The sequence below is a fragment of the Antrostomus carolinensis genome, unplaced genomic scaffold (genome assembly GCF_000700745.2).
Source record: "Antrostomus carolinensis isolate BGI_N321 unplaced genomic scaffold, ASM70074v2 scaffold796, whole genome shotgun sequence".
NCBI classification, from domain to species: Eukaryota; Metazoa; Chordata; class Aves; order Caprimulgiformes; family Caprimulgidae; genus Antrostomus; species Antrostomus carolinensis.
Window position 1 is genome coordinate 96,763 of NW_010322292.1, and position 26,022 is coordinate 122,784.

Consider the following 26,022-nt stretch of genomic DNA (forward strand, 5'->3'; position numbering starts at 1 on the left):
GCCTTTTTGGGAGCTGCTTTGAAAGCTGATGCTGCAGAGCTACTCAAAATGCTGTTAGAATGCCGAAATATTTCTGTTCACTTTAGAAACACCCTCAGAACTTTTATTATCTACTGTATATTCACAGCAGTTATTTCCCATACCTCTGAGGCTAAATAATTCTGAATAGCTAAATCAATTTGTCTTGTGTCTGTGTTGTGTCACAGTAATGCAAGTTCCTTCTACTTTGGTGACAGCAGTAAAGCAACTCTTCTTGAGGAGATGTGGGAGCTCTATGAAAGTATCACTGAGTTATAACTCAGCAACTGATTAACCAGTCAGCATTAGAGGAGAAGCGACAGTGTGCCTCAGCTATCAATTAAGACTACAGTGAGATTTTGTCACTAAGTTTTAAGTTTTATTTAAGGTCTGAAACTTAATAATACACAAAATGTACTGTTGGATTGAAAATCACCAAGGTCTTGATTTTTGTATCTTGCCTAAATGACCTGTGATTGCAAGGTTGTATTATAATTGCAACTGAGCTGAGTGATGTTCATAGAGGATGGTGATAGATGCACTAAAATTGGTTCAAGTCCTGTGACTGAATGAATGAAGAGAGGTTCTTCAAGAGCTTCATTGACTCCTGTAGGACTTTGCCTAGCTGGCTGCCAGTGGAGTCTTTTTGCTGCATTGAGAAAACTGAGTTTGCTCTTACCCCAGGGAGGTGATGTAAATGCAACCTCCTCCAACAGGCTGAAGCAAATGTTTTGAATTAATACCTGGCAATATGAATTTCCATGAAGGAGATTACATCAGGATCAGATCTATATTTATATGTGTGTCTATTTTTATCTGTCTATATATACCCAATATAGATATCTGTATAGATATGTACAATAACAGGTCCTTATTCTTTAAAGTGACACTTGAGGTAGGACAGGAGCTGGTATCACCTTCACTTTGTCTTACGAAGCAAGCAGAGATTCAGCCAAGGGAGTTGGAATAGCTTCAGAGGAACTTGTTCAGGTTAGAATTTTTAATTCATAGAGGACTTTTTAGGTTGTATTTTGAGGTCTTTATTAACTAAAGCCATGCAAGGCTCCTGTAAAACAGATCAAGTACTGTGCCTTCTTGGCCAGGATTCTTGTGTTTCTGTTACTTTGCTTTCATATGAAATGTGGCTGTTGGAATAATTATCGCTTCTAATTTTTTAGTATGTTGAAAAGCATAATCAAAAAGAAAAAAAAAATAAAACCAAACCCTTGTCTATGTTCCTATGTTGCAAATCAATAGTATGGGGATATATTGTCTGGATGTCAGCCCATTTATAAGTGAATATATCTCAAAGATTGTTTTACTGGCCTACAAATGCCAAGAACAGGATGACAGTCTAATTCCTTGCATAGCAACAGCTAACATAAAACAGGTTCACTCTAGAAAATGCAACTGCTGTTTGGGCAAGGTTATGGGTACAGTCACTGTTTCTTGGTTGGCCCTTGGTAGATATTAACTGGCCATTTGTCTGATGTCAGACAAGTCTTTTTGTTTAAAAGTTACAACAGCTGCTGTTTTGTAGGGGTATAAATTCTCACCCCACGGAATGCAGTGGGAAGTACTTCTGTAGTGCAGTGTGGTAAGACTTTCAGGTCCATAACGCAAAATACATTGCCATAAATATCCTATTCTGCAAGTGCCAGCCTTGCCTTTATATGTCCTTTCTGACAGGCCAAAGATGAAGGGAGGTAGAGATTTAGCTTTCCGATCACCCATAGTTTTCCCTTCATTGCAGTTTGAGATACATTAAGTGGATCTGACTCATTTTCACCTACCTGTATTATTCTAAAAATGACATTTTTGTTTCTGATCATTTCAGGTTCCTTCGGGGAAAGAAAAATCAGATAAATGTGTTTGTGCCTTGTCTTTAAAGGAGATTGTTTAAAATAGTTTCAAGTTACTACCAGTATTAGGCAACTCTTCTGGAAACACTATGTATGAGTAGAAAAGGAAATGGGATCACAACATGCATTTTATGGCAGTTCTGGATTTAGTTTATTAACTTTGTATTGCCAGCCATTCCAAGTTTGGAGTCTGTTCAGGTATCGTTGGTACTTGTAAGATAGGATTGCAGTTTGGCTTGGTATAATTTATTTTGAAAAATCCCAAGTGCTTTTTAAATCCCCGTCATGTTAATTACAAGTTTTGCTGATCCAATTTGCAGAACAGAACTTCAAAATCAGACTTCTGGTTTTGCTGTTAGTGTATTTTGTCAGATACTGTTCCAAACACACAAACCATTTCTAGGCAGAGACACACCAAGCAACCAATTGGAATACGCTGTGCTGAAAAATGGCAAGGGTATGGGAATGGAGGCTAGACTTACTGGATTTCTTTCCAAAATAATTCTTCACATGCAACCTAGAGCCTTTGCCTCCTGGAAGGAGATGTTCCTTTCTCTGTGCTGCTATGCCAGGAACATAAATGGATTAATGGTGAAGATGCATTTGCTGATCATCCCCTGCAGAGTGGTGAGAGAGCTGGATGGCTCCTGTTGCACAAGAGGAAGAAACTGTCCTCTAGCCTGTGAAAGACCCCCTGGCAATTAGGGTTTGATGAAATGGAGCAGGTTTACCTCTATAAGTGGATCTGTTATGCGCTAGCACAAAGGACAAAGGGCTTTCAGACTTGAGGGGGTCCCAGGAAGGAGTGAATAAAGCCTTCAGATGAACCTTATGTTCGTGGCCTTGTACTTTACCAGATAGAGAGGAGGAGAAGCTAACAAATGGCAGCCTAATGGATTCAAACAGAATAGGAAGCATGTATGCTTTGCAAGCGGGTTTTCCTTGACAAAATAATAATATGAATGAGGTTAACAGAGATTCAAGGATGAATGTACATAGGGATAATGACCGAAAGGCTTTCTTATATGTCTTCCTCTTTAAACACTTGTATGTATTCCCGCCTGCTGCTTTATTTCTCCCAGGTGTTTGTGGTCACCGTCTGGAGTGTGGAGCTGTACATGGTGCCCCTGGCTCTGCTGGTGCTCTTTGCATACAACTTCTCCCTCATCACAACAGGGAAGGTCAACAACACCCAAGATGCCCAGGCAAGTAAAGTGGCAGTAACGTTTCTGGCAGCCCAAGCTTGAATTTGCCCTTGAGCAAAATGTCATGTATTTTAATGGTATTAAGCTACTTGTGTAGCTAAACAGCATTTTTATTTCGAAGTTACTGCAAAGAAATCTCAACCTTCTCAATTTTCATTATCCAATTCAGGCAATAAACCATTAAGAGTAGTAAGAGAATATGACGAGAGTGTGTAGGAGGGGGATTTCACTTACTAAATAGCTGCAAGCGTTTTTAACTAAGTTTAAGAAAGACTTAAAAAGAGACAAGTTCCTAAAACCCGTGCTCCTACTGCTCTTACACTTTGCGTCACACTGATGATTCATGATTCACAGAAGAGGAAAGTCAGTAGAAGCTGAAAGAGAAGTTAGTTGTCTTTAAACCTCGTCCTGTGATCCAAGACTTTAAGAAGCTCTTATTCCTCTTCCTCACCACCCACTTTTAAAGGACAAATGTTTTGTTTGTTCCCCCCCGCCCAAGAAATTTAGCATTCAGCTTTTTAATTTGATCTGGCAGAAAAAAAAGATTTACGTATAAAAATAATTACAGCATGTGTGGCAAAGTGCTACTGTTGGGATATGAAATGCTGTTTGATGTCGACCACTGTCTTTATTTACATAACAATGTAGTTACAGTTAGAAACGAGAGTAAATTCATTGATTTCCTTAATATTCTGTTTTCAAATGTGTAATAGTACAGTAATGAAATACAGGCCAAATTATAGCTTCCTTCTAATTTTTTATAAAAATATGATTGACATTTGTACCCATGAAGAGTACCTTTACCCAATGAATCGAGTGGATTTTATACAAGGAAATAATATCCTATAATTAAAAAGGTCAATAGCTGATTTATTAGTTTTAGCAAGAAAAGTTGCTCCTAGTTCAGTTTTTATCCATTCCCAAGTGGAAAGATTGCTAAAAAATCAGGAAAGTTATGTTATCCAGACCAGGACATAGACTTGATTTGAAAACAAATGGTAAAAGAAATGCTTTTTTCCAATTTCAGCTATGTCCAGAATAACATAGAAATATATTGTGTGTCTTCAATGACTACTTTAGTTCATCAAGAAAATGAGAACTTCCCATGCAGAACAATTCCAGGCAAACAGGTGTTTTTTGTTTTGATACAAAAGATTATATAAAATAATAATAACTTACCCAGGAAAAAATACATAGAGAATAACTTCCAGCACCCATCATTCATCCTATGGTGAGTTTGTTGCATGTTCAAGTGAGGAGAGTCTCACATAAGTCAACAAAATTGAGCAGTACATCATTCAGGTGGATGTTACAAAAAACTGTGTTTGAAAATACAGGTTAATTGTAGTAATACTGAAGAAAGGTCCATCAGAAATTTGGCCCTTTTCCTGTCACACATCCTGCGAGCAATGCGATGCCATGAAATTCAAGGGTGCATTTTGCATAAGCAAAGGTACACATCTGCCTAAGTGCTTTGCAGGTTTGGGATCATATGGAACAAGTAGTCAAAATGCCTTTAATATTACCTGATTTCTTTTTTATGCGTGTCTATGATTCTAACCATCTGTAGGTCAAAAATAGACAATCAGGTGCTACCCATAGTCACATCTGTCCTGCAGATGAGAAAAGATTTTCTTCCAAATACCGATGCTTTTTACACGTTTATTTATTTTTTTGCTTCTTCAGACCTTGACTGCATTTGCACTACCTTTGGGTTTTATGTGCCAGCATGCACATTTCATGTATATAGAGGAATCAGAGCATCAGTCTGCAAAAATGGACTTCAAATTCTCTCTGATTTCTGTGCTATAAAATGGGGATAACAATATTAACCTTGTACGCATGATCCAGTTGCCAGGAGGCTAAATTCATGAATATAACTAAAATGGTTTATGACTTACAGATGGGGAGCTTCTATAGAAATGTAAACCATGATCAGTGTTAATTCAGCTGTTCAGGGTATTCTAGAGAGCCAAAGAGTAAATTTGGGTATCTGAGCTCTCAGTACCTTCTGAATACTAGATGCAACTGCTTTTCTGGGGTGGGGGGGAACTCCAAAAAAACCCCACAATAAAACCAAAAAAACCAAACACCAAACCTCCTAAAAAAACTTCCAATTCCAAAACATATTTTTATTGTGATTCTTTGCATTCTTTGCATGTTTGCTGTATTTAAACTTGTAGTACACCAGTTCAAATGTACCTATTAAATAAGTAAGAAAAACTCAGAGGACCCTGTTAAAAGGCTTCCCTTATTAAATACCTGAATTGAAAGCCAAGTGCTTCTAATTTCAAACCTTAGCCAAGTCTTTTGTTTTCTCCCCTACCTGTCAGCATAGAAGTTAAGGGGAGGAAATAATGCTGCATAGAAATCTGAGTGTGATTCATGAGATTGATTATGTTCATACTAATGTATTTTCTAAAGTCTAATGTTTCAGTAATGGCCCTAAAGGGACGGAGCAGTCATTGTAACAGTGAGGATGGAACAAGTTGAGTATAGAGTCCTCAGCCTTGACATACCAGCTGGTTCATTTGTCAGACTAAGAACAAAGCTGTTTACAGACAGTAAAAGTTGGCAATGAATTTGAAAGCCTGTTGCCTTCAAACTACTGGACACAGCCACTAATGCTTTATTTAGACTTAAAATCTGTATAGGGTATTGCGTGCTTTGTTCAGGATGTCACAAAAAAAAGTCCTTGAATACAAAACATTCTTTCTGAAAGGTGAAAGTGGTGGGTTTTTTGTTGACTTGCAGTAGAAATGGGAGAAAACTCTGTAATGAAATGCTGTGGGAGTATCATAAGCTTTTTGAACATTGCCTGTTACTGAAAAATAAGTGTTTTGTAATATGGACATCTGCTTTTGCAGGAGCTTATGGGCTTGGATGAAGATGAGGATGACGATGATAAGGTAAGCATATCTCACGACTGCATTAGCTAGGATCAGAAGGAACGTGGGAGAGCACAAACCTGCCATCCTATCTCCATAAGATTTTCATTTATTGTCTGTATTAAATGGGAAAGCAATTGTTACTAGTTTGCTGATTGTCAAACTTGAAAATATGAAAAGATTGGTTTGTTTGGCATTCAACAGTGGCAATACCTATGTGAGACCTCTGAAATTAATTGAATCTGAGCAATTCCCAGTTTGTACTTGAAATCATAACAGGCACATGTTCATGTATGTGCACTTATGGGTATGCTTATGGGTGGACGAGGTGCAAAGACATGCATGAGTATGCAAAATCCCCCATCACATTCATTTTGAATGTTGGATAGATGTTCCGTACTAATGGCTTTCCCCAAATGATGTGGCATTTCCATTTCTGTAGGCCAGAATTTGTGTGATTTGTTGAGGACTGGTTAGAATTTTCTCAACATTTCTTCCAGAGCCTGGGAAAAAAAAAGGCAAAACAACAAAAACTTCTCTAGTTCGTTGACTGAAATGTAGAAAGAATTGGAATTGGCAAGGCCTGTTTTTTATTTTATTGGAGTGTACTTACTCATTCTTCTCGCTATGAAACATTCATTGAATTTTTTTCAAGTTTATCAAGCCACAGTGACAAATGATAAAAGGATTAGAGGGCATGGCATATGAAGAAAGATTAAGAGAACTTAATGTATACAGCTTGAAAAAACATAAGTAAGTGAAAGAGGATCTGATAATCTATAAATACTTTAAAGCTAAAAGGTGAGGAATTATTTAACAAGCAACAGCATGCAAAGGAACATTAGCTGTTAGGAAGAAAATGTTCACAAGGCAATGTGAAACTTTCAGATTGCATACTAAGTTAAGAAGCCCCTTCTTGAATATTCTTTGTTTAAGACTGTTACAGTGAAATTGTTGATCATTGAGAAATAAATCAATAACACAGTTAGCAAGTGCACCTTAAATCTTCTTAGTCACAGGCACTAGAATTGAAGCTCAGCAGACTAATTGATGAGAATAGTTATTTAAATTTAACCTGCTCTTCTCTGGTGATTATATATTAATGAGCAACCAGAAATCCATCAAAGTTATAAAGTGAACTTTAGACAATCTAGTTGAATTACAGGTTTCTTGCAACACATGATAATTGTTTAATCTCCTCATTTATAATTCACTCTTTGCATAATGAAATTAGTCAACTAAATGGACCAATATCTGGAACCCATCAGAAGTCACTAAATTAAAGTTGCATCCTTTTCACAGGAATACTGTGTATCTCTGAACATCAATAATTTATATTTTGTGGGTACCCAAAGCTAAATACCTGTAAATGTTGATCCTACATCTTATTTGTGTGATGCCTAAAAGTGTAACTTATTTGCTGTAACCAATCCCATTTAATTTCTTCTTTTTTAATATTCCTCTTTTTCATTTGCAAGTGCTGAGGTAGAAAAAAAAAAGTACCAAATAGGTATTTAATCCTCTGTTATCCTCTGCTGTGCAACAGATTTGTTGCTGCAAAGCCAAAATATTCTATGTCAGGTTTTCCCTGGATATAACTCTAATGACTTGTTCTCTCTATAAATACAACTGGGTTGCTTAAACATGGATCTAATCACTTTGTGTTTTTGCCTCCCTCCACTAAACAACTTCACTGTTGTTTTTTTTTTCTTGGTTTCTTTTAACTAAGTATGTGGATTTGGGAAAACTCCTGCTTTGCCTATGTCTCCATTTCATGTACTGTGACTTTTTAAAATGAAGAGGTGGTAGAACTGGCGAAAGCTACTCACCGTAGACACTGCCTGCAGGCTTTCTCATCAAGATAACACTTCATATCCCGACATTACAGCAATTATAATTCATAACTTGTATTAATTGATATTCTAGTGTTACAAGTCTATGGGATTCTGACACAGAATTACCTGGAGAGAGAATTGCCAGCCACTACATGTGTCCCATGTCAAGTGCTGGGCTCTATTGTCTTAATGTCTTTATCCTGCCCTGAGTATATCCCCTTTGCATCAGTTGTGGACCATGCTTGAACTCTGATGACTTGCATCTTTAAGGACATTAGGTTATTCTAAGTGACTTTTCCAAGTCGGAGGGTGGCCAATGCTCTCTAGGGAGTGTAAGAAAAATGTAATTTTATGACATTATCCCTTTGCAATGTCAACATTTAAACAGACAGCTATACTTTAAAAAGAAGTCTGTGTATTTTTTTTTTCCTCCCTAATACAAGAGCTCCTAAAGTTGAAATCTACTGGTTGGGTTGTGGTATACGAGGTCACTGTTTCTGTTTCCTATCATCGTGCTGTATCAAAATGCTCACACACATAGCCTTTCTGGGTTCTGCTGCGTGTTAGACATAACAGACCATGCTTCTGGGAATTGTAACACACCCTCTAAGAGATGAACTGTTTACAAATTATAAATACACAGACGCTTAGTTCAAAAACCCAAGAGCAGATTAACTCCCTCCACCTAAATGATCTGTCTTAAGTGACAGGGCTTAATTGCCAGCTCCCCCTTTCTTTCCCTGTCTCCCCTTCCCAAATACCAGCACACAGGACTGTAAAAGATAAGAGAGCTCTGAGAGTTCTGTCCCTTTGGCACAAGCTGTTCAGTGGATGAATGCCTTCTCGGATTTGTGCCATCTTGGACATGGAGTTCAGGCTGCATTTTGTCAGCTCTGGGGTCTGTCAGGCTGTCTGAATAAGGATTGTTTTAAAATTACATCACTAACACATCTTTTGTCTGCCAGTAGAAAGGTATAGACAAGTTACATGGAGCTCGGTGTAAATTGTCTGGTTGTTGACCATTTCTATTTATTTTTACTTTTTTTTTTTTTTTTTGACAACCGTAGAGCTTCTAGAGCAGACAGTTACTCTGTTGAATGAGTGTATCATAGCACTCGGCTGGAAAGACTCTTGGAGTCTTCTTATGATCTTAAGATGTCTGGATAAAAGTTTACATCTCCTCCAAAACAGACCAAACTTAAATTACTACTATTTCCAGGTCTGGTAATTGATTCAAAAGAAAATCAGAGAGAAATCTAAATCAGCAATTCCTGTTGGGTTTTTTTCAGGGGGAGTTTTTAGTGTTTATTTTTAATTTGTTTTGGTTTTGGTGGGGTGTTTTTTTGAGGGTTTCTATCCGGTGGGGAGCCAACGTAGTCGTACTTGGCTGGTGGGATGTAATAGGGAAGGATCAGTTGACACTGTGGATTTAAGCCAAGTTCTTTGGCAACTTCCAAGAAATGTTTAGTATCTCATGTATTGAGAAAAAGAAAAGTGGGGGGAAAATCCCCAAAGAAAAATCCAATGTTTCTAACATAGGAAATTCTCTGTCAAAAATAGGTACCAAAAATACACAAAGTTTTAGGAACACAATTCAAAAAGACTCCAGCCGAACAAATTAAAGTCAAATTCATCCAGTAGCAAACAGCTGACATTTTCCATTTGAGTTAGATTCAGCATGTGGAAACCTTCCGTATGGATCTTATTTGTACGGGTGGATTACGATGAAAATTGCATTAATTTTCTCCACAGTAAAGGTCAGTAATTGAAACATGAACCAAGAGTCTATTGTGTAAGATGCTATATCCCCATACTTAGGAAAGGTCATTCGAGACAATATAATCTCATTGTTTTCTTCCCTGGAAGTATAAATAATTTCATTAGTTTTTCTTTTTCTCTTCAATACAACAATTGCAATATAATATTTCAACATCTCCCATTAAGATTGCTGAAGAGAAATGACGGTAAAGACTTGAAAATACCCCCTGATACACAGAGTATGTTCAGACTAACAAGGAAGCACCCATCTTCTCCACAAAATTATGGATAAGATCCTGTCCTAAAAAAAACCACAAGGTGTGTGTTTGTGTAGGCATGGACACCCTTAATCTGCCGTTCTTCCTTCAGCTGGCTCTTTGTGGCTTCTCTGTGACTGCTTCCTAATGAGTCTGTACACAGACTGTGAATATGTTACTGATGGAGAAGCCTAAGGGACAGATTCTGCTACTTGCCTGAGCTATGCTCAGTGCAAAGCTGGAGGATGGAAGACTTCTAAGCACACATAATCATCTGGTCTTGCAACAGTCTTGACTGAAGTGTAATATAGGTTTCTAGGTATCACTTAAAACACAATTACAGCTTCTATAAGTTTTCTCCAAGCTTCTTATTAACCTAATCAACTTCCAATTAAGACAGAGTGCAGGGATTGCACTGGTTGTGCTTTGCTCTTTGCTTGGGAGCCTCCTGTATACAATAAACTGGAAGATAAATGTTAGTACACTGCAGCATTTTTAGGACTGCTCTTACCCATAGGCATCCCATAAATTGGCACAATCCTTGTCTCATCATCATGATCCACCCATTCATAGGTTCAGGAGTGATGGGAGAGAAGAGTTGAAAGGAGGGATTTGTAGAGAACTTTTAGATATATTGGTGAATGTGGTATGGCTCTCCTTACATAGAAACCTTAGCAACCTGGTGGCAGTCTATATTTCTCCCTCTTATCCTGGACATAGGTAAGCCAACACTGTAATATCTCTAAATCCCTGGAGAAATACTAAGTAACCATAGACAGGTCACTGGACTGAGCACATAAACCTCAAGGTGTTCTTGTCCCTTAAAAATTCAATCTATTTAAAATGTTGTTAAAATTTATTTTGAATTTACCAGATATATGAATAGGTCTGTCTTTCTCCTTTACCCCAGACTGGTAGATTAGGTGTTGATCTAATTATAGATGTTGATCTGTAAATCATCTGGATTATAGATGTTGATCCAGTAGTTTAAGCCTAATCACCATGTGATTGTTCTTAAGTCTCGTGTATTTCCAGGAGAAAGCACTTATCTTGACCAAAGTTGTTTTCTTTCCCTTTCCTTTTTTTAAATCAAAGATGACTGACAAGTTTTTTATCTCCATTCAGGCTTCTTGTTGCTTCTTACGCACATGTTCATTGCCTGAATGGTATTTTATTCTGTTGTGACTACTAGTATTGCTTTAAGACTGGTAGCAATACCACCAGACTTTGGGTTACTTTACATCCCTATGCAAATGTGAACAAGTACAGAAAATGCTTTTTAAACCTCCTGCATTTCACGCCTATGCAGAGAGAAAGCAACAGAATTATGACCTAAGTCTTTTCACGTCATCTTTTTCTTGGGTTTCTTGGGTTTCTTGGGTTTCTTGCAAAACGGAGACTTTTGTTGGTCTTCTGTGCACAGATGAAATTCACCTAATGTAAGCAAAGGAAGTCAACATTGCTGAACAAGGTGTGAAGTGGTCATCTTCTACCTTTTAGCCAGTGGTCCCCCAGCCTTAGCTGAAGGATGATGTGCCCTGCTTTTAAAATGTGTCCTTTTAAGGCCAATGGTGCTTTCCTTCAAATCAACCTGAAGTAATTCTATTGGCTTTGGTGGAATTATTCCAGATTTCACACCTTTTTAACTGAGAGCATAAATTGACCTGTATGTGTTGCATTTCCTCTATTTGGTAATTATTTCAAGTACACTCAGATTCACTAAATTTCCACAGCCAGGCAGGCACATTTGCAGCATGGTGTTAATAAACAAAAAGATCCTGTGATGCACAGTTTCAGGGCTGCACAAGGCAGTTGCTCAGTGTTTGGCAGTATCCTCTCTGGTTACCTATCCTCCTGGAAGTACCGAGAAGCCCTCCTTGACACACAGCAGACATGGCAGCACAGGGCAAGACATTGACTCAACAAGGCAGATTGCTGGGTTCCTTGCAGCTGCCTTTGGCTCCCACCAAAGGCAGGACCCAGTTCAAGGTTGCTGTGGTGACTATTTTCAAAGCTCTGCCTGGAATTCATTTTAGCTACTAAGAGACTGTCTGTCACTCCATGGCTACCACCTCCCACAAGAGCTTCATTCTGCTGCTAGACTGAAGCTGTTAGTGAAATGTTCCCTACAGACAATAGAGGCCAGTGGTCTGCTGTTTATATCCAATAAAATATTTTTTGGTTTCAGAAGTTCTTAATCTACGAGTATTTTGGCTTTACGATGTTGTTTGGCACAGGTTTTGCTGGGCACCAGTAAGGTTGGAATTTTGTAGTCTAGCATAGAGCAAGTTGCAAGTTAAAACCAATTTGGACTAAGTCTGCTTTTCTCCAAATAACTACAGCATGATTTAAAAAAAAAAACAAAACCCAACCAATCCAGATTAATAATAATTTTGCTCCAGTGGAGTAAAAAGGCATGCATGCCTTAGTTTTTTTCCTTATTTTCCCCCTTTTCATCAATTGTGTTTGTTGCTAATACATTGGGGAATTTATATCTGGTACCTGGGATAAATCCTGGTAAGATATTGCCCTAATGTGCTTTTAGCAGCAGTGGCATGATGAGATAGCTACTGTAAAAAAGCTAATCTTGAAAGTCAGACCAACCCTGGGCTAGGCAGACTAACTCTTGGAATTCCTGAAGAGATTCGAGATTTTCATTCCTGATTTAGTTGCCTGTATCCTGTTTTCTTCCTTCTTTTCCATTAATCCCTATTTATTTTTTCTCCTCCCCTTTTCCTCATCCTTGCCCCTAAGTGTTCCTCAGCTTTATATATTGAGTTTCCCTTGGCATGCCAAAAATCTGCTGATGAATACCACTTGTTTGAAAGTTGCATGCAAGATTTCTTTTTGTGTGAGTGTTTTATATGGAATCCAAGTAAGCAAGTATTTAGAACTTGCTTGTGCCTTCAAGCCTAAGTTTCTAGTTGTGTGCATACGGTGTTTGTAGTATATATCAGAAATATACCTAGAGACAACATTAAAAATTGTCTATGCATTTGGAGTGTTGCTTACAGTTTTGGATGTATCCAGAGCAAAAATATCTGAAGGATAGATTTAAAAAATACAAAACAGCTTTTTGTAGAGATGAAAGCTATTAATTATTGAAACAAATGATCACAAGAAGTTAGGACATCCCCACCATCCAACTTTTCAGTTCAATAACGGATGCTTTGCTAGAGCAGAAGGAGTAAATAGAGTTATTTGGTCTTTGTTACAGAGCAGATGATTGATAATTTGTGCCTTCAGTCTCTTCCTCCCTAGGTTTTATGTTTTCTTCTTGCAAACCCAGCTCTGACCATTGTACCTCGCCCATTGTGAATTGCCAGGTTAATGCTGGAGATGTCCTCTCCTGGTCGGCCCCATATTGCACACACTTTCAAAGTCTTCATCATTGGAAATACCTAAATTTTGCAGTCGTGTGACAGTTTCTTTTGCAACTGTCCCTGAATCTCTGGGAGCAGAATAACATGGAAGGGAAGGAAGATCATGGAGCTGTCGTAACCCTTTGAGTGCGTTTACATGTCCTGTTTATTAACTGTTACATATTTCAGAAACAGAAAAATCTAGAAGCACCTTTCTTTCAGTACAGCAGAAATTTGGTGTCTTCATTTACAAGTTTCAGTTGATGTATATTAGCTGGACACAAAAGACTTAATTTCCAAATTTGCTGGGTGTTTGGTGTTTTGTTTTGGTTTTTTTCCTTTCTTCCCCTGACATGCTTAATCTTTTGTAAGACCCCTTTTGTGTTTTTGCTCAGGCAATTAATGTGGAAATGAAGGTTTCTTAAATCAGGATATGCAAGGAAGATTTGAAGTAACACACTGATTATATAATTAATTCTCAGTTGTAAACTTATTTTGATGGAGTTAATTCTTTCCCAGAGGCTGAAGACTAGTTTTGGTCCACCCACAGTGCTGTAATCAGCTAAGAAATAAAGAAGAAAAAGACCTTGAAGGAATAGAAGTTTCATGACCAGTTTTAGGGAAAAAAATGCCAGAAACAGGCAAGATGTTTTATTTTTAATTGAAGCAAAAGCTTGAGTTGTGATTTTTGAACAATGGGCATCCAAATCCTGTTTTCAAGCAGCATAATATGTTAAGTCCAAAAGAAATCAGAAAGGAATGATACCTGAGGAGGATGGAGAAAAATTATCTGGGTGGTTGGGACCTTGCCCAGATGGGAAAATGTGTGTAGTGGAAGATTTACTTAAGATCCTTTTTTTACATCTGCCACAAATAGAGCTTTCTATGTGACAGTTGCCATTTGCTAATAAATATGGACCATTGCTTGTTGCCTTGATGGACCAGGAACTCTGTTACTGCTTCTGACAGTGTTTTGTGAGGTGCTGACTTCAGAAAGCATAAACACCACTCCAAAAGCGAAATAATTTGGAAAATCTCGTTTGTCGTACTTCATTTGTCTACTTCTCTCTTGCTTAACCAGTGACCTAATCATCCTGTAGAAGTGTTTAGACTGCAGGTTTCCAGAATGAAACCATAATAGCAAAGAAAAGATGTTGACAAATTTCCAGGATTTTCAGATGGTTCTGCACACATATTGCAGTGCAAGGGCAGTTGCTAGCCTATTTTACTCTCTAATAACTAATTTCATTTAAAAGACTTTCTAATCTCAGTTTGTCTCTGCCTTTTCCTTGGTTGGGCATGTTGTGTATTACAAATTGAAAACACCATTGTCTAGGAGTGATTTTAGCATGCATGCTAGGTAAGAATATGCATGCAATTGTCATTATATCCTAGGAACTGGTAGTTTCTGGTTTATTTTCCTAGTCTGCTTGGTGGCTGCAGCAGAAGTTATGTTGTATTGGTTAAACTGCATTATCGCCACATTTCTAAGCTCAATCTAAGATGTGTAAATGAAGTCAGCATGATGCAGATAGAGCTGACAGATGATCTTCCTTGCAGCTCTGGGTAGCAAGAGTAGGCTTGCCCTGGAATATCACTTTATCTAAAGTGGTTTCTTTACCCCTCTGAATTTGGACAGAATGAAATTCCCACTGACTAGTTCTCCATGAACTGCTCCCCAACTTCTACGTCCAAGTTTGGTACAAAAAAATCAACTATGGCTGAAGGACCATTGTACCATTCTAGTGAGTGAATAGTTAAAGATAATCTTAATGTGTCATTTACATTTGAACCTAACAAGGTTATAACTGGAGTTGTGTGAAAATGACTTTTTGGTGCTATTTTCACATAAACTGACTATTTATTTATTTATTTTGTTCTGGGGTTATTTCACACCCCAAGGGTTTCATATTTGTTGGTTGTTTTATTAATGTAAAAATACTCATTTTCACACCCAAATGTGTGATTATTTAAAATGCTGCTTCTATTCATTGTGCACTCACTTGCAACCTAAAGGCAAATATTCAAATGTCTGGAGCTTGATAGCTCTGTGGTGGTTTTGACTGGCTTTTTAAACTCAGAAATTACTAAGAAGAGAAATGGGCAGTAAGTAATTCAAAGGGTTGTAAGGGCTATATTGTCATGTCTTCCTCTCAGCATCCAAGGATGGTTCGTATGTTATTCCAGTACACAACAATGTTTTGTGGTGCCCTGTCTGATGCACACAAACCCTCTCGCAGCACAGCAGTGCCAAAAGGCTGTAGCAATGAGCCTTCACCTCCCTGGCCTTGTGAGACTTCAAGTAGCCTCTGACTATCTTTTCTGCATGAAGAAATAATGTGGGTTCACGACACAGAAGCAGAATTGATCTGAGTGGCTCTGACCCTTCCTTACTCCAACCCACCCTTTCCCCTGCCCCAGCTGGTGAGGACCACGAAGAACGTGGGTGCAACTTGTGTTTTACCAGCATCTACCCTCTCTGGGTACTGACTGGTTAAAACACAATTTAAAATGGTTTGGTTTTTGGGTTTTTTTTTTGTTTGTTTTTTTTGTTTTTTTTTTTTTTTTGGTTTTTGTTTTTTGTTTTTTTCTAAATTGGGCTGATTTTGGAGAGTCTAAATGTAATGTAAAATCAGTGTCCAGGGCTCTACGTTTTGTAATAAGTGAATGTTTTGCTGATTTCTTGCTAGAATATCTGCAACCCCACCAATTTGCATCCCTGTATGTGTGTTAGATTGCTGTCAAAGAAATGCTGAATGCTGATAATTGTATACTGATTTCCAAGGCTGATTTAAGTAATTTTGATTTTTAATTCATTCTGTGCTTCCTTTTTATTTCTGCACATGTGTAGTAATGTCCTGTAATGTTGCCTAAAATAAGCTGTAAGAAGTGAAGTTATGAGATGGCTGCTGTAAAAGGAAAATGACACTTTTTCCTTTGATTCTTTTTTTTTTTCCACAGTAAAATAATAGATCTCTGTATACAGAATGTTCAAAAAAAAGTTGCATTCACTATCTTGCTGCTAACTTATATACAGAAAACAGCATGGCTTTTGGGAGCCTTACAAGGCTCAGAAAAGTTATATTCAGAAGTTTTGCACAAAAATATTCTTGTTCTTGAGAAGCGCTGAGCACCCAATACTCCTACAAGTCAACTGGACTCAGGGGTGCTGAGCATCTCTTCTGGTTTGGCATGCAGCTGGGTTCTTCAGTGAAAGCCTGGTTTGAGATCCTGCAGTCAGTTTGTGTTAGAAGATGTAGAAACTTCTGCCCACATGCTGAGAAAGAGGAAGGAAATATATGTCTTCATGTTAATTGTATGTGATAAACCCAGGGTGTGTGTTCTCTCCTCCTTTCAGTGATATACTTTAGTTCATAGATGCGTCAGCTGTACTGGGAATCTTACTTTCTTCATGTGAACATATTAGCAAATACTGAATGTATAAAAAGTTTTGATTTTCCTTTTTTTTGTTTTAAAGGAATCTGAGAAAAAGGGATTAATTGACAGAATCCACATGGTCCAAGAGATCATCATAGCTGTTCAAAGCATCTTAGAAGAAATAGCATCATTTGGAGAGAGGATTAAAAAGTAAGTGATAAATGTTTCTTGCTTAGCCATGATTTGCAATGAAGCAGAGCCAGGGATATTAAGGAGGAGTGAATGTCTTGCTCCAAAAATGACTGCAAGGTGCAGCAGGAGAACCTGACCAGTCCCACCACTGCTTCTTCTCATGGAGTCTTTTACTGGAAAAACCTTTCCAAAGCATAGAGATGAGAAGTCGTCATGTGTTCTACTACTGTAGCTCTCACATTTGTCCAGATTTCTGGCCTTGTTTGTTTGTGATGGGGTAGGAAGCTATGACACCACACAAGAAAGAATACTGCTTGAAGATATGGGCGCAGAAGTATTGAGCATTTCTTTCACTTCCTTCAGGGAAACTAAGTAGGAATTGATGGTTGATGTTACCTTTCCCACGCCCTCCCCACCCTGGCCTGGTTACAGGGGTTACCAGTCACTTATTTCCCTGCCCAATGCATTGATCTTCTTCTTTCTTTACCATTTTGAGCTGTCTGCTTCCTGCTTGTGCCACGAGGAAGCCCAAAGAGGGTTTTCTGAGTCTTGTTGCAAGGGGAGGCACATAGGGTATTCCTGACCTTACAGAGGAGAGAGCTGAAAAGCATAATCCCACACACAAACTTTTATAACCCAAGCTTTATTGGAGCTTAGTTGACCCACATTGTTTTCTGTTTTGAACACAGTGATGGTTTGTGATCGAGCCACACTTTAATGAGGAGATGGGTTCAAGCTAAAAATACAGCAAACGCATGTGCTGTGGTTCCACGCTGGACACCCCAGCTGGGGTGGAAGTGTCCCAAAAATGTATTCCAGTCTATGAACGGGGCACTGTTCTGCCCAGCTGCATGGCAGGAAGACTCAGAGTGCTTAAGCACTATTAATTCTTGTATTCATTTTGGTAACAATGATCTTAAAGAACACATTGGGTATTAACGTTGGAAGCCCAATGTAATTTCTGAAGAATTCCATTGTAACTCAACAGTAATGTACCATTAAAAAATTGCCACCAAAGTTTTTCTGTAAGTGACAGACTGAATTGTGCTACAGTTTGTCTGTCACTTTAGTTAATACAGTCATAAGTTTTAATAGTTTAACTGAATTGAGCTGTTTTGCTATTTTTTTTGCTTTAACTTAAGCTACTTTGATTGATAATGATAGGTCCTCTCCTACCTATCTTGACTTAATATTTAATACATCTATTGAAGCTTAAAAGTAATTTTTTTAGCCTCCTATTAATTTCATCTGTCAAGGGACATTCGTCTTATTTTATAGCCTGATAAGTGGTCCTTGTTCATTCTTTCTTCTTCCTACTCCCCGTCATCATGATGTGATGAAGTTAGCAGGCAAATAATATGAAACAGAGATGCCCAGATCCGTAAATCCACCCATGGACTAGTTGGCATTCATGCAGTTCAGATATCTCAATATTTGGTGCATGCTGTTGAGCTGTATCTTAGAAGGGCACATGGGAACAAAATAACTTCAAAGATGTGTTAGCGATAGCTGCTCACCTTAAGTCCATCATGGGCTTACAGATGAGTGGTGTGAATGGAAGAAAGTCCTGTTTTGTGCTACAATGCTGCAAAAGTCTGAATGACTGTAGTAACCGAGCCTCTTGAGAGTGCTCCCCAGGTTGGTGGTGCAGCATACTGTAGCTTACCCAAGACAGCCTCCTATCTACAGTGTAGTAAGGAATTGTTGAAAACGTAAGGAAATAGAAGGAGATATATAAATATTGAGAGGTTTATATAGAATATTATTCCCTAATAGTATACTGAGAAATAACTTTAACTGCTCTTCTAAGGTTTAGCTTCAGTCATAATTAAACCATTCCAAGTCATTGGCGGGGTTGAGTCTGGCTACCTGCCACGTTGGAGTTGTGCTATGACACACATCCCATGTCATCTCAGTGGATCCAGCTCAGATGGCTCGCACCTGCGGCATGGCGTCATCTCCAGATCAGATAATCCACTCATCAATAATGGAGAGCTGACCGGTGAGCAGAGACATGTAGCGAGTGAGACACATAAGAAGAAACAAAACCAACTTGCTATATGAACAACTCCACTGAGCCTTACAAAGACTATCTTCTCTCTCTCTATTGTATCTGCCTCTCAGATATTTTCCCTAATCTGTTATAGCATCCAGATGCAGGAATCTCCTTATCCACCTTCCAAAGGGTCTGCAGTTTACAGTGCATTTGAAAACACCGAGCACTGCAAAGAGGTCATTAAATTATTATTGGGTAGCAGAGTACAAGCAGTGTCCAAGAGCAGAAACGTTGAGAAGGATTATTGTTTTTCTTTACAGCACATTCAACTGGACGGTGCCTTTCCTCTCTGTCCTGGCCTGCTTGGTCCTGGCAGCAGCAACAGTCATTTTGTATTTTATACCACTGAGGTACATTGTTTTAATCTGGGGTAAGTACTCCATCGTGTCTCATTTGCATGCAATAAATATAATATATATCTACAGAATGAAATCAAACAAGCTTTAAACGGCCTGTTACACAGACAATCAAGTGCTATTGCTTAGAGGTGAATAAATATGCCATGAACTTCTTAAAATTAACATTTCTTTTCCACCTGGGTGATCCAATGATCTGCTTTTCTTAGGGTTCTTTATAAGTTTCCAACAGCACCACAAGAAGAGTATTAGTCTAGATAAGCTACTTTCAATATTATAATTATTCTGCAGGATAGTAATCAGCTTCCTGGTTCTGGAGCCCACAGGCTGGGAAACAGTAGGGAGTTGACAAGATGTATTTGAAGAGCTGGACCACAGAGACCTGGACCCTGGGGGCCTTTTGAGTCTTAACTCCCCTGCAGTCCAGAGGAGTACTGTGCCCAGTACCCTGTGGTCCAATGGCAGGCACTGAGCCTCTCTTTGTGTCACAAGTCAGAAAGTGTATGAAGGTGCATCGTGAAGTAAAAGAGGGGCTTTTAAAAATGAAAACTTTCCTGGTGCTGTTATGAAGAAGAGTAGGATGATCTTTCACAAAAGGAGATGGCATTCCAGCTGCTGGAGACTTTCTTAATCTCAAAATGGCCTTCTATCATATTTAGGGTGATAGCTTTTATCTCAACCTTGTGGTACAATGGCTGAGAACATACCAAACCACTGAAGCTCACCCCGGTGTGGCTTTGGACTGTGAGGACCCCCACTCACCCTTCCAGGGCTGAGCCATCTGCTGTTTTCTTGACTCTCTTGGATGCAGAAAAGGGACGGAATTAGAAGGTGGCAATACAAAAAGCTACTCTTGGGCAAAAAAACAAATGAAATGAAGGATTAAATCAAACAAAAGAAAGGGCAAAAGGGAAGGAGAGAAATTGCTAGGAGTAAAAAGTTCAGTAACAAAATATTGCTGTTCTTATGTGGAAGACATGGTGAGTACATGAAAACTATACATCCGTTCAACATCATCTAGACTGACAGGGCCTTCAAATATGATACATGTTAAACAACTACCCTGTGGCAAGGCCTCAAAAGACCTTATGGTATTTTCTGTTTTTTGAAAATCAGGTACACAGAAAATTGTGTTGGCATTTTGCTACAAGTATATAGCTTAAAAGATGAATCTCAGATATGAAGCAGGTACATTTCAGAGAGAGAGGAGAAGGCTGGAGCAGCCATCATATTTGAAATCACTTTCAGGGAAACGAGTATGAGATTTTGGACAGGGGCATGATGGAATTGAATTCTGTGTTATGATCCTCAGAAGCAACCAACATTTGAATTTTTTTGCCATTCTTTAAAATGGGTTAGCTGTTTTCCTTCACCTAATGATCCTTTGCTCTTCTACCACACCTTTACGTAGCCATGCTACTAGTTGCTATCTCTCAGTGGGGAGGTGGTAGCAGTAGGGTGTTAAGTTGCTGTGTTGACGCAAGAGGAGAGTTGGGAAGGATGCTCAGGTCTCTTGCTTTCTCATCCCGGTCCATGCAATCAAGATGGTGCTGGCTGAGGGCTGCTCACCACTCCCTTTCCTCAAAGGGAGGAGAAGAGAAGACCCCATGAACTCCATTATAATATAGACATTACTGTCCTGTGGATCTTCTGTTCAGACAAGGGACCACCTCTGACAGCTGAAGCATAACTAAGTCTATGGAGATTTGGAACATTGTTGCTGCAGTTAATAAGCCAAATTATTCACACTGTTATTATTCAAAATGAAGTAAAACTTGTGATAAGTTTTTACAATTTCCCACAGCATCATTATATGGCCAACTTGTCAAATCTAGTTCTGCAAAGAGAGTATAAGCTATGAGACATGGGAAAAGGAAGCTTTCAATTTCAGAAAAAATGGAAGGAAAAAAGCCTTATACTGCCCAATTAAATTCAGAACCCTCTAGTTCCCTGTGCAAGAGGAGAGGGAATGTCTTTGGTCACGTAGGACAGCAGATTTAACAGCAGTCTCGACTGCAAATTTGTCTCGACTGCAAATTTGTGTATTCTCCCCACAATATCCCCCATGATGAATGCAAACTGCAATCTTTTTGCCAGGTTATTGACAAGAGATGAGCCCCGAAGTAGAGAAATACCTTTATAAATAATGCCCTCTACTTCTACCAGGAGGCACTTGTGAATGATTCCCCATGACAGGGAACATGTGTGTGGCTTTAAGTCCAAGACACTGTTTTCACACTAATTTTTACTTGTGAATTCCTCTTCCCTTTTTCACCTTGCCTGAACAATTTAGGAGGGAAGGAATAGAAAAGGGTTGTATTATTTTGTTTGCCTTTTTTTTTTTTTCCCTAGGCATAAATAAATTTACTAAGAAGCTTAGAAATCCCTACGCCATCGACAATAATGAGCTACTAGATTTCCTCTCCAGGGTACCATCTGATGTTCAAAAGGTAGGTAATGAATGGCCGCTGCCAACAGAGGCAACAAGCAGTACTGAGAGCGACTGGGTGCTCTGCTTGGGGAATACGATGCCAGGGCACTTTTGAATAACAGAGATAAGGAATTGGGGAAAATCCACAAAGGGAGGAGAGGGAGGGTGTTAGAAGAGCAGGGAGCCAAAATCTTTTGTCAGAAGGATAAAATGATTGCAGAATAATTATCCTGAAAAGACCTACTTAAAAATGATCCGGAAAATCACCCGGTGTCGTTACTGAACTATGGTTGCTGTCACCTTTCTGCTCTGGTATTTGTACGGAAGGAAGAGAAAATAGTCTTTTTGATAGAGATAACCATCCAAAAGGATTTGCTGAATTCTCTCTTTTCTCAAGGTGGGGGAAGGGAGGGCATTATTTCTGTGACTTTGTGCTTGCTGTGGTTTTTCACATCAGCTGTCCCTCAAAATTCTTCCTCCCCACCCACCTTGAGCTTCAGGCCTCTCTTGGACAATGCTCCACTCATCTTCTTCTTTAGAGAAAGCCTTGCGATGTGTATAAAATACTCTGGGGTTGATCAGATCAATCTTCTAGCATTATGGAATTATAACTTTTAATCTAACCAGAATGTATCCTTCCTCAATTTCAGTCAAGTCTCGTCTCTTCTCCTATTTCTTTTAAATGACACCACTGTCTTCAGAAATCTCGCCTATCTTCCTGGAAATTATTTGAACAATAAGTCCTTTAGAATGTCAAGATCTGTTTATTTTTCTTGGAGGGAGGAAAATAGTCTTGCTGGGTAATGAAGCCACACAATATAAAGGCTTCTTTCTTTTGTTTTAACCAACTGGAATCTGTGTCCTCAGACCCTGATCCTGATGCCCTGGATCCCACTGATACTGTACCTTCCTCTGTGAATCGTGGTAGTTTCACAGTGAGGTGCTGCTCACTGTGAATAAGGAGATCACGATCTTGCCTATAGTGATTTCACTCTGTTGGAGACAGAAAAATAATTGCCCACATGCAGTGTCAAGGCATCTGGTAGAAACAAGGTTGGAAAAGGCTTCTGGTGACATTTATCTCAAGAGGCCAGCAGATTGGTTGGTGGCAGCACTAATAACTTGAGAGAGAACTTGCCATAGACTGGTAGGAGGAAAAAAGCTAAACAGAAATGATCATAGAGACATTAAGCTTCAGTGTATTTTTATTTTTTATCATTGCTCTTGTAGAGCGCATTGGATTTGCAGTGATGGTTTGCATATGCCCTTTTAATGTTTATGTTTAAAGATAAGCTGCTTTTCTGTTTATGCTTTATTTAACGTTTACATTTATAACATTTCCTTGAGTGGTTTCTATCATTTTGAGATCCTTTGAGCTCTCCAAGGAAAATGATAACCATTTTCTATGGGAGGAATGATAAAAGTTCCTAGGACGGGACAAACCTTCTCAGAGTTTTCCACTAGTGCTAAAAATAGTGACCCTCAAGCTCTAGTGAAAAGTCATCCATGGGAGCTCCAAAGCCTCTCTGTCTGCTCTAAGTGCTATCAAAGCATCATCATTTTGCTGTGATATTGCAATGAGTTAGAAATTACCTATATCTCTACATTAGGCATTTACAACTGACACGTTGGACGAAAGACAGAGGAGGAGTGAAAATGATGGCACGTTCAGTGAAAGTTTCCCATGATTTCAATGGGAATACTTTTCTGTAGCATAACAGATAATTTGGAGATTATACCATCCTTGTCAGTTTATCACACGTGTTTTAACCATTACATTGTATATGAAATTGCTTTGAAAAGTGGAGGCAGCTTTGTCCAGGTTCTATTTGGGAAAATATTTTCATTTTTTGAAATGATTAAATATGTCAGCATCTCAAGGTCTGTGTATGGTTTTAACAACTGTCATCTTACTGTCTATTGGGGTCCACTTGAATTGAAACTCTTGAGAGGAGTTTATTAAACTTACAGGTTAATGCTAGAAAGATAAGAAAAACAACTCCCAAACCAAAACAGACCCAAAAGATCTATCCTACATTGCTGAAATCAGGTAGAACCCCATGTATCTCATTAGAAAAATCTGCTTTTAATATTTTCGTTTCAAGAAATGATGCATGACTTCTCAAATCCTTCCTGCAATTAATCCCCCATGTTCCTGTGTTTAGAAAATGATTCATTACTTTTGAACCTTCCTTAGTTTCCCTTGGTTTGTCCTGGGGGAGCCATTAACACACACTGTAGTGAGCTAGAGTTACCTAACTGCAAACGTCATGTCTATTTGTTTTTACAGGTGCAGTACGCTGAATTGAAACCATACAGCAGCTCCAGTCCCATTAGGAAGAAGCGGAGTGCGCTATAGGATGCAATGCGATTTTGGAACGAAGCATCTCCCTCTGTACCTCCTAAGCCTACACACATGCTACCCTCCTCCCTTTCTGCTTCAGAACAACACTATAATCACTGCCACAGACTTTTTTTTTTTTTTTGTGAAGATGTGGTTTTTGATAAACACCTATCTTGGGTTGTCTTTTTTGGGATATCTTTTCGGCATGGAGTCGTAACCCACAAAATAGCAAAATGGAACATATGAACTTGTTTATGGAGCATGGAGAAGAATGAGAGAGGATGGTGCAACTGCATCTTTTTCTCCTCTTCTTTTCTTTTTCCTTTTTTTTTTTAGTGGAGAAGAATGGGAGAGGATGGTGCAACTGCATCTTTTCCTCTTCTTTTCTTTTTCCTTTTTTTTTTTTTTTTTTACTTTTTCCCCCTCTTTTTTCCCCCCCTTCTATTGCAGAGGCAAGGCTGGATGTGGCAGCACTCTCTACTTTATGTAGGAAGAGATAATTCTGCGTAGTGTAGTAGATCAGCTGAGCTGATGTGAGGAGATGCTCTGAACCAGTTTTTAACATATCCAACAGATTTATATTAAGATATGAAAGCTATTCTTTTCTCAGTTAAATCACTGTGCCTAGAAAGGTTTAAGCTCTGAATTAACGAGTCTTTGATACCCATCTTCTGTTCAAGCAGTGTACATTTTAAAAAGTTTTTTATCATAATTAGCAGGAAGAGTTAGGAGCTCCAACAGTATGTCAATATTTCATCCAGCACTTGTGTGTTTTTTTTTGTTTGGTTTTTTTGGTTTTTTTTTTTTTTTCCTGTTTTTAAAGCCCACTCTGTGATTAACTCTTTGGATACTGGAATCATTGATGATCCATTGCTGGCAATGGATGCATGAGAACCTTCTGCCGTGAAAGGATTAAGAGACTGTAGAAAAGCCTAACTCACTGACCTGAAAAGACACTGTTGACTTGCCTTTTATAATTCTATCTCATCAGATATTTTCAGCATAGCTGTTGTTTTCCTGTCTAAATTCAGAGGGGTCAACACTACAGATCCAAGAGAAAAAAACACTTTATAGCCTTAAAGAAAAACAAGTGCTTGTGCAGAAAGAGAACACGTTTTCCAAAGACATGGTTGTACAAGAGTGTGCAGGCTTTGGTCAACCACTGGTGTCTTGTTTGAGTCTTTCCTGGTGGTTCACAAGGAGAGGATCAGAAAGTGAAGTCATTTAGAAACTGAGCAATGAAGAGACAGGAGAAAGGACCTCATTTTCTGTTCTGAGGAGAATGTGATTTCTTGCTTGCTTACCAGTCTTTTAGCTATCGTGCTTTTGCTTTATGTGATTCAACTAACCAGCGTTATTCGTGTTGCTTAACTGGGGAAACTGAAACACAAAATCATACATAAACCTGCTTAATTTTGGTGAGAGTGTAGCCCTCGGTCCTTTAGGTGCTATGGGACATCGGGATCATTGGTAGCATGAGAGCTGGAGTTGGCTTCTAGTTCACAGGAAGAAGCTACCACCAGTGTCCCCTGGGATGGTTCACAGTACAAAGAAATAGAGAATCCCGAGAGACGGGTTTCTTTTTAACACCAAAAAAACCCCAAACCTTTGGAAGTAATCTAATTAAATGTAAAACAGGTAAAACCTTGCTTTTGGTTTGGTGATCCAAATGGAGTCACACTTTGTGGTTCAGTATTACAATCTTGTGGGCCTGTTGTATGAATTTGAAAAAGGGAAAGTAACGCCAGAGTATCTTCCACTGGATTATTAGCCAGATTCTGTGATTTTTCAGTAAGTTTATTTTTTCAAAGTTACAGGCTTCACTGTGCCTTTGAATAAGGAGAGGCACATCTTCATAGACGTGATTGGGTAAAGAATGTATTTTGCTCATGCAAAGCTGTGTGTAGCTGCAAATGGAAAGAGAAAAAAAATATTATCCTGGTTTAAAAAAGTCACAGAAATGCCTCTTTGTGTGCACATGTGCTTGTGTACCCATGCATATAGAGTTGTGTATAAAGAAGAGTACATATATAAAGTATTTATAGATGAGTCTGTGTGGGAAAATGGGTGAATATACAGA

General features: G+C 38.7%; 1 protein-coding gene across 2 annotated transcripts in view; it reads left to right on the forward strand.

Annotated features, from left to right (window-relative positions):
* The window catches only part of MCTP2 (multiple C2 and transmembrane domain containing 2), a 102,559-nt gene extending 78,602 nt beyond the window's left edge, over positions 1-23,957 (forward strand). The window contains exons 17-22 of one of the 2 annotated variants that reach the window (XM_010170170.2): positions 2,963-3,085; positions 5,953-5,994; positions 16,664-16,773; positions 19,072-19,181; positions 21,520-21,617; positions 23,889-23,957. In XM_010170170.2, the coding sequence (XP_010168472.1) occupies positions 2,963-3,085; positions 5,953-5,994; positions 16,664-16,773; positions 19,072-19,181; positions 21,520-21,617; positions 23,889-23,957 (552 nt within the window). The remainder of the gene's footprint in view (positions 1-2,962; positions 3,086-5,952; positions 5,995-16,663; positions 16,774-19,071; positions 19,182-21,519; positions 21,618-23,888) is intronic. The other variant, XM_010170171.1, reaches the window with a different exon arrangement.
* The last annotated feature ends 2,065 nt before the right edge of the window (positions 23,958-26,022 follow it).